The sequence below is a fragment of the Maniola jurtina genome, chromosome 13 (assembly GCF_905333055.1).
Source record: "Maniola jurtina chromosome 13, ilManJurt1.1, whole genome shotgun sequence".
Classification (NCBI taxonomy): Eukaryota; Metazoa; Arthropoda; class Insecta; order Lepidoptera; family Nymphalidae; genus Maniola; species Maniola jurtina.
In genome coordinates, this window is record NC_060041.1 from 3,902,051 (window position 1) to 3,922,081 (window position 20,031).

The 20,031-nt window shown below is 36.6% G+C and overlaps 2 protein-coding genes and 1 long non-coding RNA gene across 10 annotated transcripts in view; 1 reads left to right on the plus strand and 2 right to left on the minus strand.

Annotated features, from left to right (window-relative positions):
* Positions 1 to 392: 392 nt before the first annotated feature.
* On the minus strand, positions 393 to 15,793 carry LOC123871011 (AP-1 complex subunit beta-1). 2 transcript variants are annotated; one of them, XM_045914534.1, is made up of 19 exons: positions 15,681 to 15,793; positions 15,377 to 15,557; positions 14,546 to 14,716; positions 13,665 to 13,691; positions 10,576 to 10,773; positions 9,929 to 10,046; positions 9,179 to 9,369; positions 8,505 to 8,687; positions 7,679 to 7,861; positions 7,124 to 7,318; positions 6,713 to 6,805; positions 6,058 to 6,179; positions 5,260 to 5,450; positions 4,482 to 4,573; positions 3,801 to 3,905; positions 3,551 to 3,680; positions 2,821 to 2,938; positions 1,937 to 2,063; positions 393 to 1,345 (listed from the first exon to the last, which is right to left on the minus strand). In XM_045914534.1, the coding sequence occupies exons 2-19, from the start codon at positions 15,482 to 15,484 to the stop codon at positions 944 to 946; spliced, it is 2,754 nt and encodes a 917-aa protein (XP_045770490.1). In that variant the 5' UTR covers positions 15,485 to 15,557; positions 15,681 to 15,793; the 3' UTR covers positions 393 to 943. The 2 variants fall into 2 exon arrangements, with proteins under 2 accessions (XP_045770490.1, XP_045770491.1); XM_045914535.1 differs by lacking the exon at positions 13,665 to 13,691 and having other exon boundaries at positions 15,377 to 15,793.
* Positions 6,322 to 19,896, plus strand: LOC123871024. Its single transcript, XR_006797194.1, has 3 exons — positions 6,322 to 6,462; positions 10,168 to 10,170; positions 19,886 to 19,896. It is a non-coding gene; the product is annotated as an uncharacterized LOC123871024 (long non-coding RNA).
* The window catches only part of LOC123871009 (unconventional myosin-XVIIIa), a 208,656-nt gene continuing 205,301 nt past the window's right edge, over positions 16,677 to 20,031 (minus strand). For all 7 annotated transcript variants that reach the window (XM_045914527.1, XM_045914526.1, XM_045914529.1 and 4 more), the window contains 2 exons: positions 19,248 to 19,355; positions 16,677 to 19,096 (listed from right to left, as the gene is read on the minus strand). In XM_045914527.1, the coding sequence (XP_045770483.1) occupies positions 19,009 to 19,096; positions 19,248 to 19,355 (196 nt within the window). In that variant the 3' untranslated portion in view covers positions 16,677 to 19,008. The remainder of the gene's footprint in view (positions 19,097 to 19,247; positions 19,356 to 20,031) is intronic.

The following is a 20,031-nucleotide window of genomic DNA, read 5'->3' on the forward strand; positions in this document are numbered from 1 at the left end:
CGGACCTGTTTCAGGTATTTGTATAGCTCTATGCAATTCTGGGAATTTGAACAGGCTACACGACACGCTTTTGCAATCTCACTGTTATGGGGTATGAGACGGGCCTGCCCGCGAAGCTCAAATTTAACTTGGTTTTTCGCAATTTGTAAACTAATACGACAACGTAGGCTTATGGTATTTTAATTGCGACAATGGCAGTGTCATCCTCACAGGTCTATGTGAGGATGACATATATATATATATATATATATATCTATCATCTTTACTCGAAAGGGTCCAGTTTAAGAAATTAGCTCTAGTATCGACTAATTTGTGAGAATAGTCGATACTAGAGCTAATCCACGCGTACGAAGTCGCGGGCATCAGATAGTAATGTAATAAAACAAGTCCTGAATGATTAACATAAATTTATTTAAAATAATTTTAATTCTATAATAGTGAATGTTAATTAATTTAACGAGTGATGAAATAAAACCGCGGGTTTACACGATACAATTCATCTAAATAAACATTCATACGGCTTGCGGAATTTACAGTCATAACTCATAATTATAGTCTTTCATAATAACTTATATAAGAATACTCTATAACATGATCTTAGACCAACATATACAAATAAAAACATCGAGCCACAGCCTAGAGAAGGATACAATCTAATTTGCAGTGGACCCTTAAACTATTTTTAGACAATAGTAAGAGCGATTAAACTGCAATTATCGATATAAAGCCGACAAACTTGGTGAGCGAAGGTGAAATTTTTACCGATTTATTTTGACTTTACAAGAATCTTTAGTTAGTTAGTTAATGCACAGAAATTTTTGTACAGTGATCATTTTATTTATTTATTTAAATAATTTCATTGAGTAAAAAAGGACAGTTAAGAAATCTAGGCTACCAAGTCTAGTCTAGGCTACATACTCGATGTATAGAAACTAAGTGGAGATTACGACTTGATGATCGCCTCGTACGCTTGGAATATACAACTGGCGACCTCTACGGTGCGTGACTTCAGACTCAAGGTCGCTTCTGGGTTGCCGGGTTGCAGCTTCAACTCCAAAAGGACCCATATATTGTTGGTAAGCTTTAAAGATTGGTATAGCATGTCTTGTCCTTCGACGTTCCGCTTCGCGATGGTGAATATGTTGTTCAAGGTCATCTTCTGCGCGATGGAGTCTGCGGTGCCGATGACGTTCTGTATGGTGTGCTGGACCTCGTTGGCGGCGGGGATTTCCTTCCACGTGGTGAGGAAGACCCGCTTGTCGAGCTGACCGTCTTCAGTGAACAGGATGTGTGCGGGCATGAGGCACGCGAAGTAGAATACGTCTATGTTGTTCTTTACGGCCACCTGTAAACAAAAATTGTTTATGGTTAAAAGTAAACTGATGCGGTACGGTAGCCGGTTGTTATCGTTACTGTGTGATTACTATGAGATTTTACTTCTTAACCGATGTTGGTAGCATTCGAGAGTCGAAACACAACAACGTCGAAGTCATGGACGAATAAACAAAGGGCTCACTCACATAAATCTTTTCGAAAAGAAAAGCTGACCGACTGACTGACTGATCTATCAACGCCCAGCTCAAACTACTGGATGGATACTAATGGATGGTTTATTAATATAGTTAATTAATTATTCATTTAGGTATATATTTTACTACTAAATAAGATTATCCTATCTATTGCGCGTACGCATTGCCTGGTGGAGATTGCTCTTAGTAATAAGGTCGCCTTTGCATACAATTGTTATCACACTAATATTATAAAGAAGAAAGTTTTGTTTTGTTTTTTGCTTTGTTTTGTTTTGTTTTGTTTTTTGAATTTGAAAAAATTTTGATTTGTCTAGATTTTTTCTTGCTTTGTGTGCAATCAAGACTTCTATCTATCTATAGTTAGACTGTAATCGACTGTGTGTGTGACGGTGACAGACGGCGGTTACCTGCAGGTTGTTGAGCGGGTCCATGCGCTGCACGGGCCCCCCCACGGCGAGAGGCAGCGGCGCGTCGGCGCGCGCGCCCGCCGCCAGCGCGCCCACCGCCAGCGCGCCCGCCGGGTACACGCCGAAACTGCAAGTCGTACATTTTATGTTAGCCTGACCAGAAATATGAAAAACCTCGTCGTATTGCGGGAAACCAGTACAACTAATTTATATATAACTATAAATAATATACGAGTAGTGAATATACTTGGTGTTTTCTCCGAAATTTTCAATAAATCAAAAATATTGTGCATAAAAATAAATAAAAATCAAACAAGTATGATACCCCACTTGATATAGTTATTTAACTTTGAAAATTGAAAATACTAATTATTTGTTCATGTTTGACGGAATCTTTATTCTTTTAAATTATATACATTCTTATTTACTGTAGTATTATTATTATTTTCTTAATTATTTTATACATATACATTATGTTTATTTACTTTATTTTATTAGTACACCCCTTCCACTTTCTTTAATTTTTATTATTTCCTCACCCTAAGGTTGCCTGGAAGAGATCGCTATTTTAGCGATAAGGCCGCCTTTTGTACATAAATCTATAATGTTATTTATATGTTACTATGTATTGTTGGTGTACAATAAAGAATATTTTACTTTACATATAAGATTGATATGGTTTTAGTTTAATAGTAAATGTAGTACTTTCAATTGTTTCAAAAATATAAATGTATTACTTTAGGTTAGAGCATGTTAGATTATTTTCATTCATAAGTGCACCTGTAATGGATAACCATACTGCAATGAATTTGCACTTTTTATTGTCATAATTGTATGGAAGTTGTTGGTGTAAATAAATAAAATAAAAAAGATAAAAGAGTCACCTGTTCTTGTTGAGTTGTATAGCGAAGCCGCTCATGGCCTGCATGGCTTTGTTGGAGAACGTCATGTCCATGCGTAGTTGACCGTTCTGTCTCGTGAATGTTCCCCAGATCTCCAAGCCTATACAAACAAATTATAAGTTGAATTTGGGTACAAACTACGTAGGACTTTTATTTTATTTTTATTCAGATACAAGTTAGCCCTTGACTACAATCTCACCTGGTGGTGTTGATGCAGTCTAAGATGAAAACAAGCTAACTTGGAAGGGGTTAGCAGTTTTCATTAAACTCATACTTTGGTTTCTACACAGCATCGAATCGAACGCTAAATCACTTGGAGGCATGGCTTTGCCGATAGGGTGGTAACTAGCCACGGCCGAAGCCTCCTACCAAACCGAACGAGATAGAAATTATAAAATTCCAAACCCCTGCCGAGAATCGATCCCGGGACTTCAGTGGTCAATGGCGCAGTGGCGCCAGGAAGGCCGCCAAATATCAATCAAAATAAGTACGATTCTAATTTTGACATGATAGTTGAAACACTCCCTTTCCCTTCCACTTTTGATATGGATACCTTCAAGTCAAGAGTGAACAGGCAACTTCTAGGCAAGCGCGCTCCATCTTAGGCTACATCATCACTTGCTAGCAGGTCTGATTGCAGCCAAGCACTAGTCTGTAAATCAAAAAAAAAAACTCTCATAATGAAAACATTATATTCAAATATCCTCCTAACCTTTTCCCTTGTCCGCGGGCAGCCAGCACTGCTTGGGCGGCACGTAGGACGGCGGCGGCGCGGCGCCGAAGATGTCACCCAGCAGCCCCGTCGCGCTGCCGCCCACCGCCGGCTCCGGCCCGCCGCCCAGCTGTGGGACACCACAGCATCAAACATGACTAATAACTTTTCTTTAAAAAAAAAGATTATAGAAAATAGAATTTAGGGAGTAGTGGAACAAACTAGAAATCATAGAGTAGTAGTAACTTACCAGTACGTCGAGTCCTCCCGCTAGTAAGTCGAGATTGGAGGCGGGCGCGGCAGGCGCGGGCGGCCCGCCGATGTCCATAGACAGAAGATCGCCGATCAGAGAGTCCTAAACACAACAGTCAAATGTCTAAGTGGTGCTCTGTGAATATTATACTTTGGGTTAGGGGGCAATTGCAATTTTAACACGATAAAACAGAATGTACACTCCAAATCCTCAAATTCTTTGGGCACATTACGAGGAATGCTTTTTAAGTTATTAAATATCACTTGCTTTAACGGCTAATATCGCTTTTAAGAATTAAGATTAAGGCATTGTGAGGAAACCTTTATGCCTGAGAGTTCTCCGTAGTGTTCTTTAAGGTGTGTTCAGTCTGCCAATCCGCCAAGCATGGTGGACAACGCTTCTCATTCTGAGAGGAGAACCGTGTTTTTTTTTTTAATTTACAGACTAACGCTTGGCTGCAATCAGACCTGCTAGCAAGTGATGATGCAGCCTAAGATGGATCCCGTTTGCCTAGAAGTTGCCTTTTCACTCTTGACTTGAAGGTAGCCATATTAAAAGTGGAAGGGAAAACTGATGCCAGAAGGGTGTTCCATATCATAGCGGTTCGGTTTAGAAACGAGGAAGTAAATGTTCAGTAGTAAGCGAGCGATGGGCTCATGATGGAAATAGCTGTGTCACCTGGTTGGGGATGACGGTGGGCTGCTGCTGCTGCGGCTCGTCCGCCGCGGCGCCGCGCGCCGGCAGCGACTTGCGCACCCCGGCGCCGCGACCTGCAGGTTATTCAATGCCTATTATCACAGAGTACGGATAGTATGTTATTACTCGGTACTCGGCAATTTTTAAAGTACTCGTACTCGGGCGAATAACTCTGTTCAAATGCCGAGATCCAGTTAAGTCAAATACAGATAGAAATATACATCATACAAAGCTAACGGCCTTCAATCACTGTAAAAAGTATTTGCAAAGTTGCAGGTGCACATAAAAATATTCTTGTCAAGTATTCCAAATGTGGACAGCCTTGTGTATTAAGTTTCGCCAACCACATAAATGGGTTTTGGTCTTGTGTTAGTAAATTTTCAGCGGCAAATCGGCCACCATGATCATCATCATCAACATCATCATGTATAAGTTTGTTTCGCGCCTCTAATCTACGTAATCTTGAGACGAGTAGTCGGTTTAGCGCAAATAAAACCGAGTAAATTCGGTACTTAGTTACTCAGGTACAATTTGTACTAGGTACATCTCTAGTTATTACCTACCTATGCTAGAAATGCGACTAAGCCATCTAGACATAGGAATCTCAAGGCAAGGGAAGACTGCTCCACTAATTAGAATGACTATATCAAAAATAAATTGTTTCTGAGGAACTATTAAATAGAGGATCTTCCATAATTCGTAAAATCCACGTCCATGAGAGAAAGAATTTTATACAGTAAGAAATCGCTGCTAGATTTACCTTCAACAAAAGCAGTAGGTGGTTTGTGGTACACAGAGGCCAAGGAACTGATGTGGCAGATTAGTTCATCCAACAAGGTTGGCTCCAGGAGGTCTGTCTCCTCAGAGATGAGGGGTTTGTCCGCCAACACCACTTCCTTGGCGGCCGCTGGATCCGTGGACAGTAAGCGCCAGTAGATGAAGCCGCGGTCACTGTTAGAGATAATTTGCAGCATTAAATCAAACTAATTTCAAATTGATTTTTAACCCCCGATCCAAAAAGAGGGATGTTATAAGTTTGACGTGTGTATCTGTGTATCTGTGTATCTGTCTGTGGCATCGTAGCGCCTAAACGAATGAACCGATTTTAATTTAGTTTTTTTGTTTGAAAGGTGGCTTGATCGAGAGTGTTCTTAGCTATAATCCAAAAAAATTGGTTCAGCCGTTTAAAAGTTATCAGCTCTTTTCTAGTTTTCTTGTAGAAAAGAAGATTAGATAACCCTTAGGTTCATAATATTCAAGTGTCAATTGACAAATGTCAAGCTGTCAAGATGGATGTTGCCTAGATATACATAATTATTTATTTGAAAACGATGTTTTGGAAAACTCGTGGATCGTAGGCGCGGAATAGTCCAAGAAAATCGGTTCAGCCGTTTGAAAGTTATCAGCTCTTTTCTAGTTACTGTAACCTTCACTGGTCGGGGGTGTTGAGAATTTTTAATTTACACTTGTAATTAAATAATAATTAGTTTAACTATTTTTCGTGAACACTTTTTTCACACTAAAAATATTCTAGTATTAATTAAAACAACATATATACCGTAAGTCCGGGTTATCGGAGTCCTGTGTCGCAAGACTCAGTACATGCTGTACTAGTCCCTGTGTATCGGCCGGCCTTTTCAGGAACAGCTTCACTACTGCCGTCAGCAATTGCAATTGTACCTACAAAAGAAAAATACTTAACCGATTCATTTGCAATTCGCTAAAAGAAATACAGAGGGTTGAATTTGGTAAAATCACAGCTACAGTCTGACAATCGCAATCACCCCAATTGGTCGATTGCGGAATACCTCCATCGATCATTAATACAATTGCAATCGTTGTGATTAGTTAAATTCATGGTATTTGTGATGCAACGACGCATTGTAGCCAATAGTGAGCGAGCGACAACAAATCAGAGGTGATTGCGATCGTGACATTGTAGCGGTCATTTTACTGCAATCGAGTTACTGATTGGTCAACTCTCTGACTATTATTGGCTTCGCATTATCGCCGTCGATAACAACAATTGATATTTTAGCAATGATTGATGCTTTTACGCAATCGACAAGCAGTCAACATTATTACAAAATAAATTCAATCAACTTTTCAATTAAAGTCTATAAACTTTATCTTATACCTTAAGTATAATATTATTAATATTATAATCTTATACCTCTTAGTTAAGTAAATATTGTATTAAAACAATAACATACCTGAGCATTTTCATCATGGAAACCCTCCAGGAACGAGTCAAGCAGTTCATCGGCGTTATCGATGCGCTCTGCATACTCGCCCACGATCCATACCTGAAACAATACACAATAGTTTCAGGACTAAAATTTTCGGCATAAAACTTCAAAGCGGTGATTTTTGGGGAAATTTCCACTGAACCAAACAATTTAACTCGGTTATAAATTTATATGTGGGTGTATTAAATAAAACCAACTTGTGACGAAACTATTGTGCAAATAATAGTCAACTGTTCAATAAAATATCATCAGACTTGAAAATTGCTCCAACTTTAATCAAAATCACCCGGTTTTAATTTTACATCAGAACAGAGAGTATGCCTAAAGCAAAAATTAACCCAACATAATAGCTATTTCAAACACGATATAACTCACCATAGATGCTCTGGCCTCTGGTTCATCCAAAGTGTCCAGGTTCTCACAGAGTGTGCTGATGATGCTCTCATACTTGTTGGGGTACTTGCGGAAGATGTCCTTAATGACCACGATGGCTTCTTGCACTACGTAGTTCACTTTGGTTTGAATCAACTCCAGCAGAGTCGACACGCAGCGCTCGGCGGACGGTTCAACCTGAACAAAAATAGACTTTTCAGTTACAGAGTAGAATAGAACAGAATATATTTTTATTCAAGTAAACTTCTACAAGTGCTTTTGAGTCGTCAAAATAATTTACCTCAGAGAAACACAGCGTGTGTAGTTCTGTCAATTTAGTGTTGTAATAGTAATTTGTGTTTTGTGTAGTATGGTTGAATTAATCGGTATCACATACCAGCTGACTCAACTCAGTTTTATTCAAGTACAATTTCAGAAAATCCCTTTTTAGTGAGGTCTTCATTATAAAGAAAACATATATTATCTTCTTAAAAAATCTTTTAATTCCTTGGGTATTTTGTATTAGAGCAAAACTTGTATTCAGAACTTTTCCCATACCTTGATGGCGCATCTGCCAATAGCTCGGACGGCTTTCCTGACAAAGTCCACGTCGACTTCCGTCGCGTACTCCTTCAGCTCGCCCAGCACTTGCGCGATGTTGGCCTGCGACGCGAGGCGGATCATGATGTCCAGCTTCTCCAGCTTCACGTAGATCGGGTCGTTGTATTTCACGAAGAACACCTGCGGAGCAATTACCACGGTTGAATTAAAATCTCTTGCAATTATGAGTTCTTGGTATCAAAAAATGTTTCGTTTTAAATACATTTAAGGCCGATTCTCACCAATTGCATACACTTGACACGTGAGTAGTGACGCCCGTAAACCCCTAACACACCAGGTTACGCATACGTCCACGCTTGACGCAAGCGGTGTGCCATGCTTCATACAGTTCCATATATTACAATGCAATGGTACGCAATACGTCTACGCTTACGCAGCCTGTGTGAACGAGCTATTAGTTCGTTTCAGGTGATAAATAAATATCAAGCTTTGGATAACAGTGGAGTACCTATTTGCCGTTGACCTAGAATGATTTATGATTTGCACAAATTTTGATTACAAAAAAAGTTACCCATTAAGTCAAAGTCAAAGTCAAAATAAATTTTAGCTATCTACCTACTAATGTAAATTTTAATATTTTTATTTTTATTTAATTTATGAATGTTGTAAATTTTTAGCTACCTACCTATGTGAATTATATTGTAACAATTTTCTAATGTACCTATATTTTTTGCCATACCCTTAGTGGGTCTCATGTGTAATGTACCTAGATGTAAAATGCAAAATAAAGAATACATGAATAAATAAACCTGCTATATCTTACCTTCATTTCATGTTTCAAAATGTCGGGTCTCTTCTGAACCACAAGGTTGATGTTCCTCAAGGCCACGTACTGCACCTCTGGTTCGGCGCTCAACAAGGTGACGAGGGGCGGAGCTAGCTTGCGGGACAGCGTACTTACTAGTTCCGTCTCATCCGATAACATCTCCATTAGTTTCATGAGCACCTGAAATGTGGGAATTTATTAAGGGAATGATTTGGAGCAAGGAATAGCTATACGATATTCAAGCTCTACCACAATATTTACTCAATTGATACTTTTAAATTCATTGTCCACACTAAGATTATAAAACCATTGGCACCATTGGGGTACAGAACTCCAAAAATTAAGTTTTAAATTTTTAAATCGTTTGCTAGTGATCTAGACACAAGGTAACTTGTATCGTGAAGACAATGTATGACTTGGAGTGTTTTAAAAGAGGACTAGGAGACTTTCTACCTGACGCCCGCGACTTTGTTCAATTGGATATAAGTTTTTAAAAATCCCATAGGAACTGTTTAATTTTCCGGGATAAAAGTAGCCTGTGTTAATCCAAGGTACCGATCTCTACTTTTAGACAAATCTATCCAGTAGTTTTTATGTGAACGAGTAACAAACATACACACATACAAACTTTCGCCTTTATAACATTAGTGGGAAGTGTGATTCTGTGGTACCTTGACAGCGGACAACACAACAGCGGCGTTAGCGTGCGCGAGCCTGGGCGTGATCCTCTCGCAGATGGAGTGCGCCTCGCGGGAGTCGCGCGGCGAGTAGTTGGACAGCGCGTCCAGGATGAACACCTGTCCCCACTCCGTGCACTCATTCAGCGCTGTCAGGAGCTTGTTGATCGTGGGGGCGTTCATTTCTGCACACAATTTATTACAATCCGGGTATCTTTAAAACAAGAGTGAATAGGCACCTTCTAGGTAAACGCGTCCCATCTTAGACCACATCATCACTTTCCATCAGGTGTGTGTGGTCAAGCGCTTGCCTATAGCGCAAGTCAAGGGACGGACTGATATCTACGTTTCAAACCACATTCGTTGCGCTATTGTTGCACCTAATTTTAGCACACTGCGCTTGGTTGGAGGGTAAAGGAAAATATTAGACATGTTTAACAAATAACATTGGGTAATTCTGTCGCGTTGGGGTTGGAGTGCGCCTCGCGGGAGTTGAGACACTGTTAAAACGAGACAGCGTTATACCGCTGGCATAAATCTGTCTCGTTTTAACTGAAACTTAAGTCTAAGCAAATTCAAAGTGCGCTCTATAGATTTCAACCTAAAAGAGCAATAAAAAGTTCCAACCTTGAAGGACTTAGAATTATGTACTGAATCCCTAGTTTAAATTTTCGTTAATATGCCCCTTAATTCCTGTAGGATAAGTATTACCCATGCGAGAACGAGCAAGATCAAGATACTTACCAACAAGTGGATGCCCCGAAACACTGGCTTCATTGATTTCAGAGAGCGCCGCAACGGCATTAGCTACGACCATTGGATTGGAGTCGCTCAGTAGATCCTTTAATTGATCTAAGAACCCCTGAAAAATTATTTCATGGTTAACATGGTAAGCAAATAATTTAAAATTCCAAAATGCTGCTTATTTGCTAGACATTACCGAATGTATTACTTTGTTTTTCCACGATATAAAGTATCCTAAGACCGTCCCCGGGATTCCAGCTATCTTTGTATCTCTCATCAAAATTGGTTGAATGGATGTTAAAAAACTAGCAGACAGAGATATACAGACAGACACACTTTCGCATTTATAAAATAACTAACTTAAGCCCGTGACTTCGTCCGCAAGGACTACACAAACAAACGCTTATTTTACCCTCAGAGTGGTTGAATTTTCAGAAATCCTTTGTCAGCCTAATTCTTTCTTAGGATATCTACACCAAATAGCTATCTGCATCCCAAATTTCAGCACAACCCGTCCAGTAGTTTGAGCTGTGCTTTGAAAGATCAGTTAGTCAGTTATCTTTTCCTTATAAATTATATGTATTTGTATAATATAATATATAGAGTATGGAAGTATGGATTAGTTATATTCAGTTTGTCTTCCTGACCTGGTCTTCCACCATACTGGGCGAGATATCGTACAGCTTGGCGACGCACACGGCGGCCGTCTTCCTCACATACGGGTCCTCGTCCTTCAAGCACTTGCGCAGCGGCTCGCACAGATACTCCGTTATCTTGTCCACACGGATGCATCCCATCGTCCGTACGGCCAGCGCCCGAATCAACGGGTTCGAGTCTTCGCAATCCTGAAGAGTTTCAACTTTATTGGAATACTATGGTTATGGGTTACAATATGCCCTGGCTGTTTAGAAATTTCCGTATAGTATAAACAAATATTTTAGTCAAATCTTACCGTGAGTTTACATTTAATTACAGAAAAACATGTTGAAATCTCTGTTTTCTGTTAGGGCGAATCATCTAGCAAATCGAAGGGAATTTCTAAAATTGTACGTAGCATATTGACCTCTATGTCCACCACAAAAATAACAAATTCCTTGCCCAAAATTAAAAATTCACGGGAATGGAGTTTTGCTCTCGCTAAAAATTGGTACTTTACGATGTGGAGAAAGAGGTCAATATGCTCTGTAAAATTTTAGGAATTAGCTTCTATTCGCTGCCAATGTGAATCGAACTGTGTTTGCATTGTCATATAATTTGTTGACGAGGAACTTGTTTGACATCTCAGTTAAATCTTGAAAAAGAATTTACTCAATTTGCTGAATGGAACTTCAACAAAACAAGTTATGAGATTCAGCACATACAACAATCTGTCAAACATACACATGTTTAATGTTTTTAGTGCAAACTCACGGTTAGAATGTAAGTCTTCAACGTTTATACAATAAATATTGTGCGTCCATTTTACGGACAGAAGTAAATTACGAAACAGCCACAACTCGTTTATGTAAATGGAAATTTCTAAACGGTCAGAGTTGAAATGAGGAAGCGACACATCAATCTTACTGAAGCAATTTGACTATAAGCGTTATACGGTAGAAACTTGCTAGTCAATTTGCAGAACTCTAAAATGCTGATGTATGGGAAGAAATGATTATGAAAGAAAAACAGTGGTTGAGTGTTTATTACTATGAGGAAAATGCAAAAGTGCCTTGAGTGTTAACTAAGAGGCTAAATCTCTGAATCTAAATTAGATTGCAGGTGACACTTTGTTCATTTGGTCTGGTCAGTCTGTCAATGTCTTAGAACTTTTAAAATAATGAATATAATAGTGTGTAAATCTACGATCTATCTATCTATCTCATAATTTCATCTTATTCGGAAGTCTTAGATGAAATTGAGATTTCTGATCCAAAATACTGTAAAAGATTGTATAAGATGAACAATTTTTAAAGAATAAACAAAGAATGACACTTAAGAGAGGGGCAAATCAATCTGATTCAGTTGCACACAATCCCTAAACTAAAATGGTAGGTCTAGCTAGCAAAGGGATAGCAATACATCTGTATTGCTGTCTCTTTCACAATGCTCCCAATGGAAAACAATAGCATTCGATTTTGACCTGTCAATTTAGTTTAGAATTATCCACACTGGTTTATTGGACATTTTCTAGCACAAAAATGTAAATATCCATATAATGTTCATTCAACTGTATATTGTACAAATAGGCTAGATTAAAAAATAAAGGATTTTTATATATTATGTAGGTACTTTTTAATCAGATTCAATAGCTCAAAAATGTGGCGAATTTGCATGCTTATGTCTAAACTTCGAAAAATTCTAGATTTTGAAACTTCTATTATTATGACATACTTAAAAATGCTTTAAATAAAAATCGAAGTAGTATGTCTTTTTTATTATTATACATAGATTCAATATGACATGAATGTGATGCATTTGAAATCTAAGATTAAAGCAATTTAATTTTACAAAAGCTATTACCAATGTACTTGATGTAATGATCTAAAACTGCATATTAGATTAGCAAGGTTCTACAGTACAAAAATATGGGATAAACAATAGCCAATGTGCTTCTATTGATGAGGCATGGGTTATATTATTTATCAGTTACATATATCATTATAACAATTGTATATATTTTCCAAAATTTTATATATTTCAGATTATTTAAATGTAGATTTACACATAAAATATGCTCAGTGATATGATCAATATAAAGTGATGATCATGCAAATGATAGATTTAAGGAGGGTCCCAACACAACAATGCAGTATCAGGGATATTTAACAGGCTGGTGATGTCACACACACAAACACTGTCATAATATACTTGCTGAATATTTCATACTATCTATGTCTGTAAAAGTTTAATTATTATTATATAAGTCTGCAATCAAGATATAAAAACGGCAATAAAGCTTGAACGCTGGTCTGTGAATATTTTTTATGTAGAATCATATAAATTGTAATAAATGTCACTATTATTTAGAGCTCCTAATGGAGCATGGTGCAACCACATCTTTGACACTGCATGTTTATGTGAGGGCATAGCTTTATAGTGTAACCCACAGAACAATATAGTTTCAGGAAACTGGCAGGGCTGTGTAAAATACTAAACCAAATATGTACCAAACACTAGTGAACGAAACAATGTAGTTACACTTCTGATCACTTTTTTCTTTAATTAAGACGTTTTTGACGCAATTAATGCAAACAAAAACAGTTCAAAACTGTACTGAAATTGACCCAAAATTACCAAAGCTCATGATTTTGAACACTGAATTAATTACTAAGCAAAACAGCCTAAAACTGTGCTAAAATTGAGCCTAAAGTTCGTGATTTCAATTAAAACAATACAATCTTACAGTAATTTGTGAAAGTTTTTATTAAGTTTTTGGACCTCTTGTAAAATTTGATTTCGTGCAATTATACCATCATGTTCGCCAGCTTCTGGAATAATATATTTGACAGACCACAATGAACCCATCCATATCCCTGATACTGCATTTCTGTGTTAAAATAATAGACCCTTAGTTGACATCATGCAAAGCCAACATTCAAACAATTGTTTTGTAAACACTGAGTGATAACACAAAATTGTAAGAATTGCTAATGATTTTATTGTAATATATATGTGATTAATTTTTTTTTTTATAGTTTTTGATGTGTAAATCTACAAGAGGATGAGCTGATTTTGTTTTTTGGACCATTATGTTTACCTTAACAAGCTGGTATGTTGGTAGATCCTTCCACCCATCATAATATGGTACAGTAGACATTAAAACGACAAAAAAGACAAGTCACACACACAGAGATAGCTAATCTACATCTTGGTTATAACTTGTCAATAAAAATCTCTATTAATTAGTAAAACAATAAAATTGTTATTATGCAAATAATATTATGGTTCTATAATTCAAATGAAATCTTTTTGTCAAACTTATTTTGTAATATCACATATTTTTGCATGACATATTAAAACTAATTTTGATATATTATATCCAAATTCTTATATTTTATTTCATCATAAAGAAAAGTATTGCAATTAATATTAATTTTTACAATCAATTTGTATTAGCACTGTCAATGTAAAACCCTACAAAATGCTGTTCATTTATAATACTATTCTTTTTCACTGCATGCAATATGGTTAAAAAAAGCAGGAACCCAAATTAAAAACACATGAGTTTGTGTCTTAGCAATAATTTTGGTCATTAAACCCACCAGAGTTCAGAGTACTGTAGAAAACATAGATTTAGGTTTTTCAAAATCATAAACATAGATTTAGGTTTTTAAAATCCCATGGCAGTTCTTTTATTTTCTGGGACTCAAAGTAGCTTATATCTGTCAAAAATTGAAAAGTTATGCCATGCCATCAAAAGCTAACAGACAGACAGACAGATACAATTTCACAATTATAATATTAGTACAGATGTAACTAACAACCAGTGTACTCATCCAGATATATCAAAGGGGTTGGATCAATGTAAGGTTTTTTATACTGTGGTAAAAAGCAGAACTCTGAACTCAGACCTCTAGAAATCCAGCTATAGGATTGAAGCCTTAAAAGTATATTGTAGCAAAAATACAGAGTCCTTACCTTGACAAATGTGTTAACAGCCATTATGGCCATATCAGGTTGAGATTTTGCATAGTTCATCAGATACAGATAGACTAATTTCTTGAGTTCCAAATTATCAGTTTGCATACAATTGACAACATCGGGGAAGAGTGCAGACACATCTTTACCTACTGTCATGGAGGCTATCACCTGAAATTGATTTATTGATTTATAATCTATATAAATAGAAAGAGTCTTCTCTGAATCTATTACTGGTTCATGGTGGTTGGTGCTGAGAAAAAACAGTGTTTGCTTATCCTGCACATTGCTGAATGAGCTGCAAGACAATATTTCATCATTTACATAATCTTCAATAGTTTAATATGCTTTTTAGGAGGAAGTGCCTATATCTAGTTATAAATGTACTGTAATCCTTTTAGAATCTTAGCACAAAAACTTTGGGTGCAGCTTAAATATGTCAAACCCAGCAATCTCATACCACTCATATATTATTTACATAATATCAGTTTACACCACACCTAAAACTTCTGTAGGTAGCATTTAAAGTAGGCTAGTCAACTATTTTAGCACTAAAACAGGATGTGGCAGTAAATGATTTCAAAAGTTTTTTGGAGCTTTACCTATTTGTTGACTTTTTTGCAGAAATAATGTTTTACTGGCTGACAGTGCTCAATTGTAAGAAAATTTTCTTCATCTTAACACTAGTATTCTGCTTATATGAATCTTCTAAGCAAGTATGACGCAGAGTGATCTTCAATCCATTAACCAGAAGCTCAGGTAACAAATGATAAATTATTTGGATTACTTACAAGACCAACTAACAACTACATAAGCAAAAGCCTTACTTACCTTTTTAACAGCCTCCTTCTTCTTTTCTTTTTTATCACTATTGAGCTCAGACTTCAGCTCGAATATTTCTCCTTTCTTTGTAGTCGTGAAATACTTTGAATCGGTCATTTTGCTGTTTGCTTCTTCAAAATTGTTTCAAGATATATGAATTTCCTAAGTCTGGATTTTACTTTGCGGTGTCCTGTGAAAAATCAATACCAATATTTATCGCCCATTTCTTGCAAAAAAACTATAGAAATCCGTGTTTGAACAATCACAGATTAATAAACTTGGATCAAATACTATTCAAAATTAAATGATTTACTATTTTTAGCAGGAAATATGCTTTTACTGGTTTAAAACAAGTCTAAATGCTAAAAAGTGGCTAATAAGTAATAACTTTGAAATTATTTGACTACTTTGACAGAAGATAGGGGCGTAAATAGGGTTACCATGGTAAAATGAGTAAATTACCCAATATCAAATAATCAAAAAGGCCTCTTCCCTTAAACATCTGCCCTCAAAGACGTTGCTTTGTGATGACCACGACCGCTCTGCCAAGAGTGATACGACGAAGAAGAAGAAGAAATGGACTAAATCGCGAGCAAAAGCTAGTTGGTAATTAATAAAACTGTTAAACGGGCATTACATAAGTAAATATAGCAGTACACATTACCCTAATTTGTTAAAATTCTTTTAGGCTGGCAGCATTTATTGAAATAATCTATGACAAATGGAGTAGAGTTGGCATTACTAGCCACAGATTATAATTCATTACTCACAATCTGAGAAAAGCTACGATGGTTCAGCGGTAAGTTAACGCTCGGATCCGCTGGGTTACGGGTTCATTTCTTACGTTTTAAAGCGCCTGACCTCACGCTTTCTATAATACTTAATGCTCCTATTTAGTCTAAGTAGTTTTATTGTTATTTGTTCAGTCAAAGTTATAAAAACAATTTGAAATAATCTAAAGGAAAAGAAGACCATGAAAGATTTTCAAAGAACCGAAAAAAATAATTTAGTAATTCTCAGTTCTTCGAAAACCAGGCACCCAGGTTCTGTCTATTTACGAATTAACGTAGTGATTAACTCTTTGTTACGAATTACGAGAAAAATATTATTCCTTGATTAGGAGTAGTTACCTATGATGCGTAGATTCGTTTAATGCTCTACTATCAACACCCTTATTAGTAAGTATAGTGTAAAGTTTCTCGATCCGTCTGACGTTCTTTATTTTGGATTAGCCTAAAGTAGGTACCTAAATTGCATGTGTTTTAGGACTTTTGGGTCAGGGCGAAAGAAACGGAAATAAAAATCCGAGTAAGTTTAAGTTACTTTATTAAATATTTAATTCATTTTACAACCGATATCGAATGCAGTAACATTTCATCACATAATATATCATACATTACACAGAATATTATAGACAATTTTATAATTGCGGTTACAGACACAAATCTAAAAGGGTATAAATAGGGTTAAAATTTTAGAAGTGACTAAGATATATATTCAAATTATTATGTTAATATAATTACGAATATATATTCGCTAATGCATTAAGGGTAGATGCATACTTTTGTAACGCTAAACTACTTGATAACACGCGAGTCAAGGCAAATCATCAAATTTTCTACAAACACCCGACACAATGGGAGATCAGTGTCACATTTCAAAAGTATGATTCCACCTTAAAATTACAATAAAAACTGTTTGGAGTGATAAAAATCTACCTAACGGATATGTTTGTTCTACTATAAAGCAACAACTCATTTGTAACAAATAAATCATAGAATAACAGTCTGATCACACAAATATTACAAATTAAATAATAAAAATGTATATGCAATCTAGTTATTTACAAGTTAACTAACTAAATAACAATCAACCTAACATACTGTGTGTCCTTTCCTTATTTTATCTAAATACTGACTGGCTGGTCGAAACACAGCACGGTTACTCCTAACTCTCGAAATTAATTCCCTACAAAATCTAATATAAATAAATTACGTCAAGCCATGTAATATGCCAGTGTTTAGCGCCAAGCACACTTGAACACGCCACGCTACGTGTGGTAAGTCAAATCAGAAAACGACACCCGCGGTAGTAGTATTTTATGTTCATTGAAAACACTAAGAGTCGCGTGACATGTTATGAGTGTGTTGCTGGCTTTATGAACACGAGAAAAACATGCTAAGCCAAGACAATAACTATGAGATATTATTTTCTGGAATGCATACATTTTTCAAAAAAAAACTTGGCATGACTTGGCAAACACTATTGAGTCATTGTTAGCAAACATACAGAAGTCAATGTAAGATCACAATATCATATGTTACATTTTCAGCATATTAAAATAACGATTTTCTAATTATGATAAAATATATATAAAACAGCATCGCAAAAATCAATTTTGTATACAATATGTCAAAATATTGAGCAGGAAATTTAGAGCCAATACTTTTTTAATACTAAGCCTTAGGAAGATTTAATTTTATACCAAAATGCAATATTTCATTGTTATGTATAATTTCCACTACTATGGAAGTATCAAGAGGGTATAAATTGAAAAGTTTAGTTTGTGTGTGTACAAATCACTCTCATAATAATTCATTAGTCTATAATAATTATTTAATACTCAGTACTGTTAAAGCATTCATTCTACATTAGACAAAACATCTACCATAGATTATATTCTTCAAAGATGTATTAATGTTTAGATTATGCTGGGGCCAAAATTTCTAACCATTTCAAAACAAAAGTAACATCATAGTATGTACTGCTAATATTATATTGACAGTTTTAATTGATCATTGGCACTTGAGTGGGTTCAGTCTTGATTTTCAAAACTCGACAGTCCATAATACTTTGTGTTACCATAACACTATCAATGATACCTATCAATATAAGATCAACAGAATGATTTATGATTTATGTTAAGTCAACAATAAATAAAATAATAAAATCATTTATTAATATTAGTCGTCATATTATTATTTTGTCAGTTTCTAATTTATTTATTTAAATTCACATCAAATAACTTGTCCATCTAGCACTTTTACTTGCACGTCACTCGCCACCGAAAGCATAAATCCTAAGAGCTTAAGCAAATAATGAATTGCCTTTCGAGCTATTCCACAAGCATTTATGACCCATCTGTGCATGAACCATTGGCGTATACAATGATAAACAGTGGTGCACTAGAATATATTTTGGTGCATGCAATGACACAGTGGTACAACCTAGCTCATAGCACTTGATGACACATGCAAGAGTGCAATAGCACTCTATGACAGATGAAATATTATTCTGCTCAATGACACGGCCATTAGCTTCGAAGATATGTCATTGCACTTGATGAGACTTTAATGCACACAAGTACACGGTGGGTTCACTCGATGACGTGTCATTGCATCCTGTGACATAGTGGTTTACTGGATGCCATGCCACCACACCCTATGACATAGTGGTTCACTTGACGACGTGCCATTACACACTATTACATAGTGGTTCTCTCGATGACGTGTCATCGCACCCTGTGACACAGCGGTTCACTCTATAACGAGATGCGTGGAGGGCGCCCTCTGGCGAGTGCAGAGCGCGGTGCAGAGCAGCGGCAGCGCGCCGGCGAGCAGTCCGCCCGCGCTCACCGACTGTTATGCGAACGAATCCTTCGTTGGAGTGAGCGGCTTTGAACCTGAACCGATGCTAGAGCGGCTCTGACGCCCTTCTGGGCTGTGCGATCTGTTGAAGATAGAAAATTTAATCAATATAGAAGCTAATAAAACAAAAATAGATTCATTTCACGATTCGAAAGCATTTGTAAAAAAAATTGTTTGAATAAAAGTACATATTTCTCAATAGGCGTATATACCGTGTACATGGGAAATCTTACTTCTGCGAGTCCAGCTGCATGCTATTCCGCGACGGCGCAGAGGGGCTAAGTTTGTGATTCGCTAAAAATGTTCCTATAGATTCGTCTGAACTGTAACTGTCGTTTTCACTGAAAGAAAACAAAAATCAATTAAGTACACAAAAATCACACAAAAATATATTACCTAAATATATAAAAGGAAAAAGTGACTGACTGAGCTAAACTTGGCATGCAGATATTATTATGATGTAGACATTCGCTAAGGATTTTTGAAAATTCAACCTAAGTAAAATAGCAGTTCGAAATTTGTGTAGTATATGCGGACGAAATCGTGGGAACACACTTCACATCACACTAATATTATAAAGGTATAAAGGTTTGTGTGTATGTATCTTTGTTACCCTTTCACGCAAAAACTACTGAACAGATTTGGTTGAAATTCGGAATAGAGATAGATTATACCCTGGATTAACACATAGGCTACTTTTTATCCCGGAAAATAAAAGTTCCTAAGGGATTTTGAAAAGCCTAAATCCACGCCGACGAAGTCGCGGGCGTCAGCTAGTAAAAAATAAAATAAACAAATAAGATTGGCCATATACCTATATAAGTAGGATGCCAATAAGGATAATGTCCATCTAATGTGTCATGTCATTGAGCCTCAATAGCTCAACCGGTAAAGGAGTGGACTGAAAACCGAAAGGTCGACGGTTCAAACCCCGCCCGTTGCACTATTGTCGTACCCACTCCTAGCACAAGCCTGACGCTTAGTTGGAGAGGAAAGGGGAATATTAGTCATTTAACA

Excerpts from the sequence above, each read along its gene's own strand:
- LOC123871011 (XM_045914534.1), bottom strand. The coding sequence starts at position 15,484 with ATGACCGATTCAAAGTATTTCACGACTACAAAGAAAGGAGAAATATTC. Across the intron at positions 13,692-14,545 it reads CTGTTAACACATTTGTCAAG|GATCTACCAACATACCAGCT; the intron begins GTAAGGACTCTG and ends GATGGGTGGAAG. Across the intron at positions 5,451-6,057 it reads TCCGATAACCCGGACTTACG|TGACCGCGGCTTCATCTACT; the intron begins GTATATATGTTG and ends TATCTCTAACAG.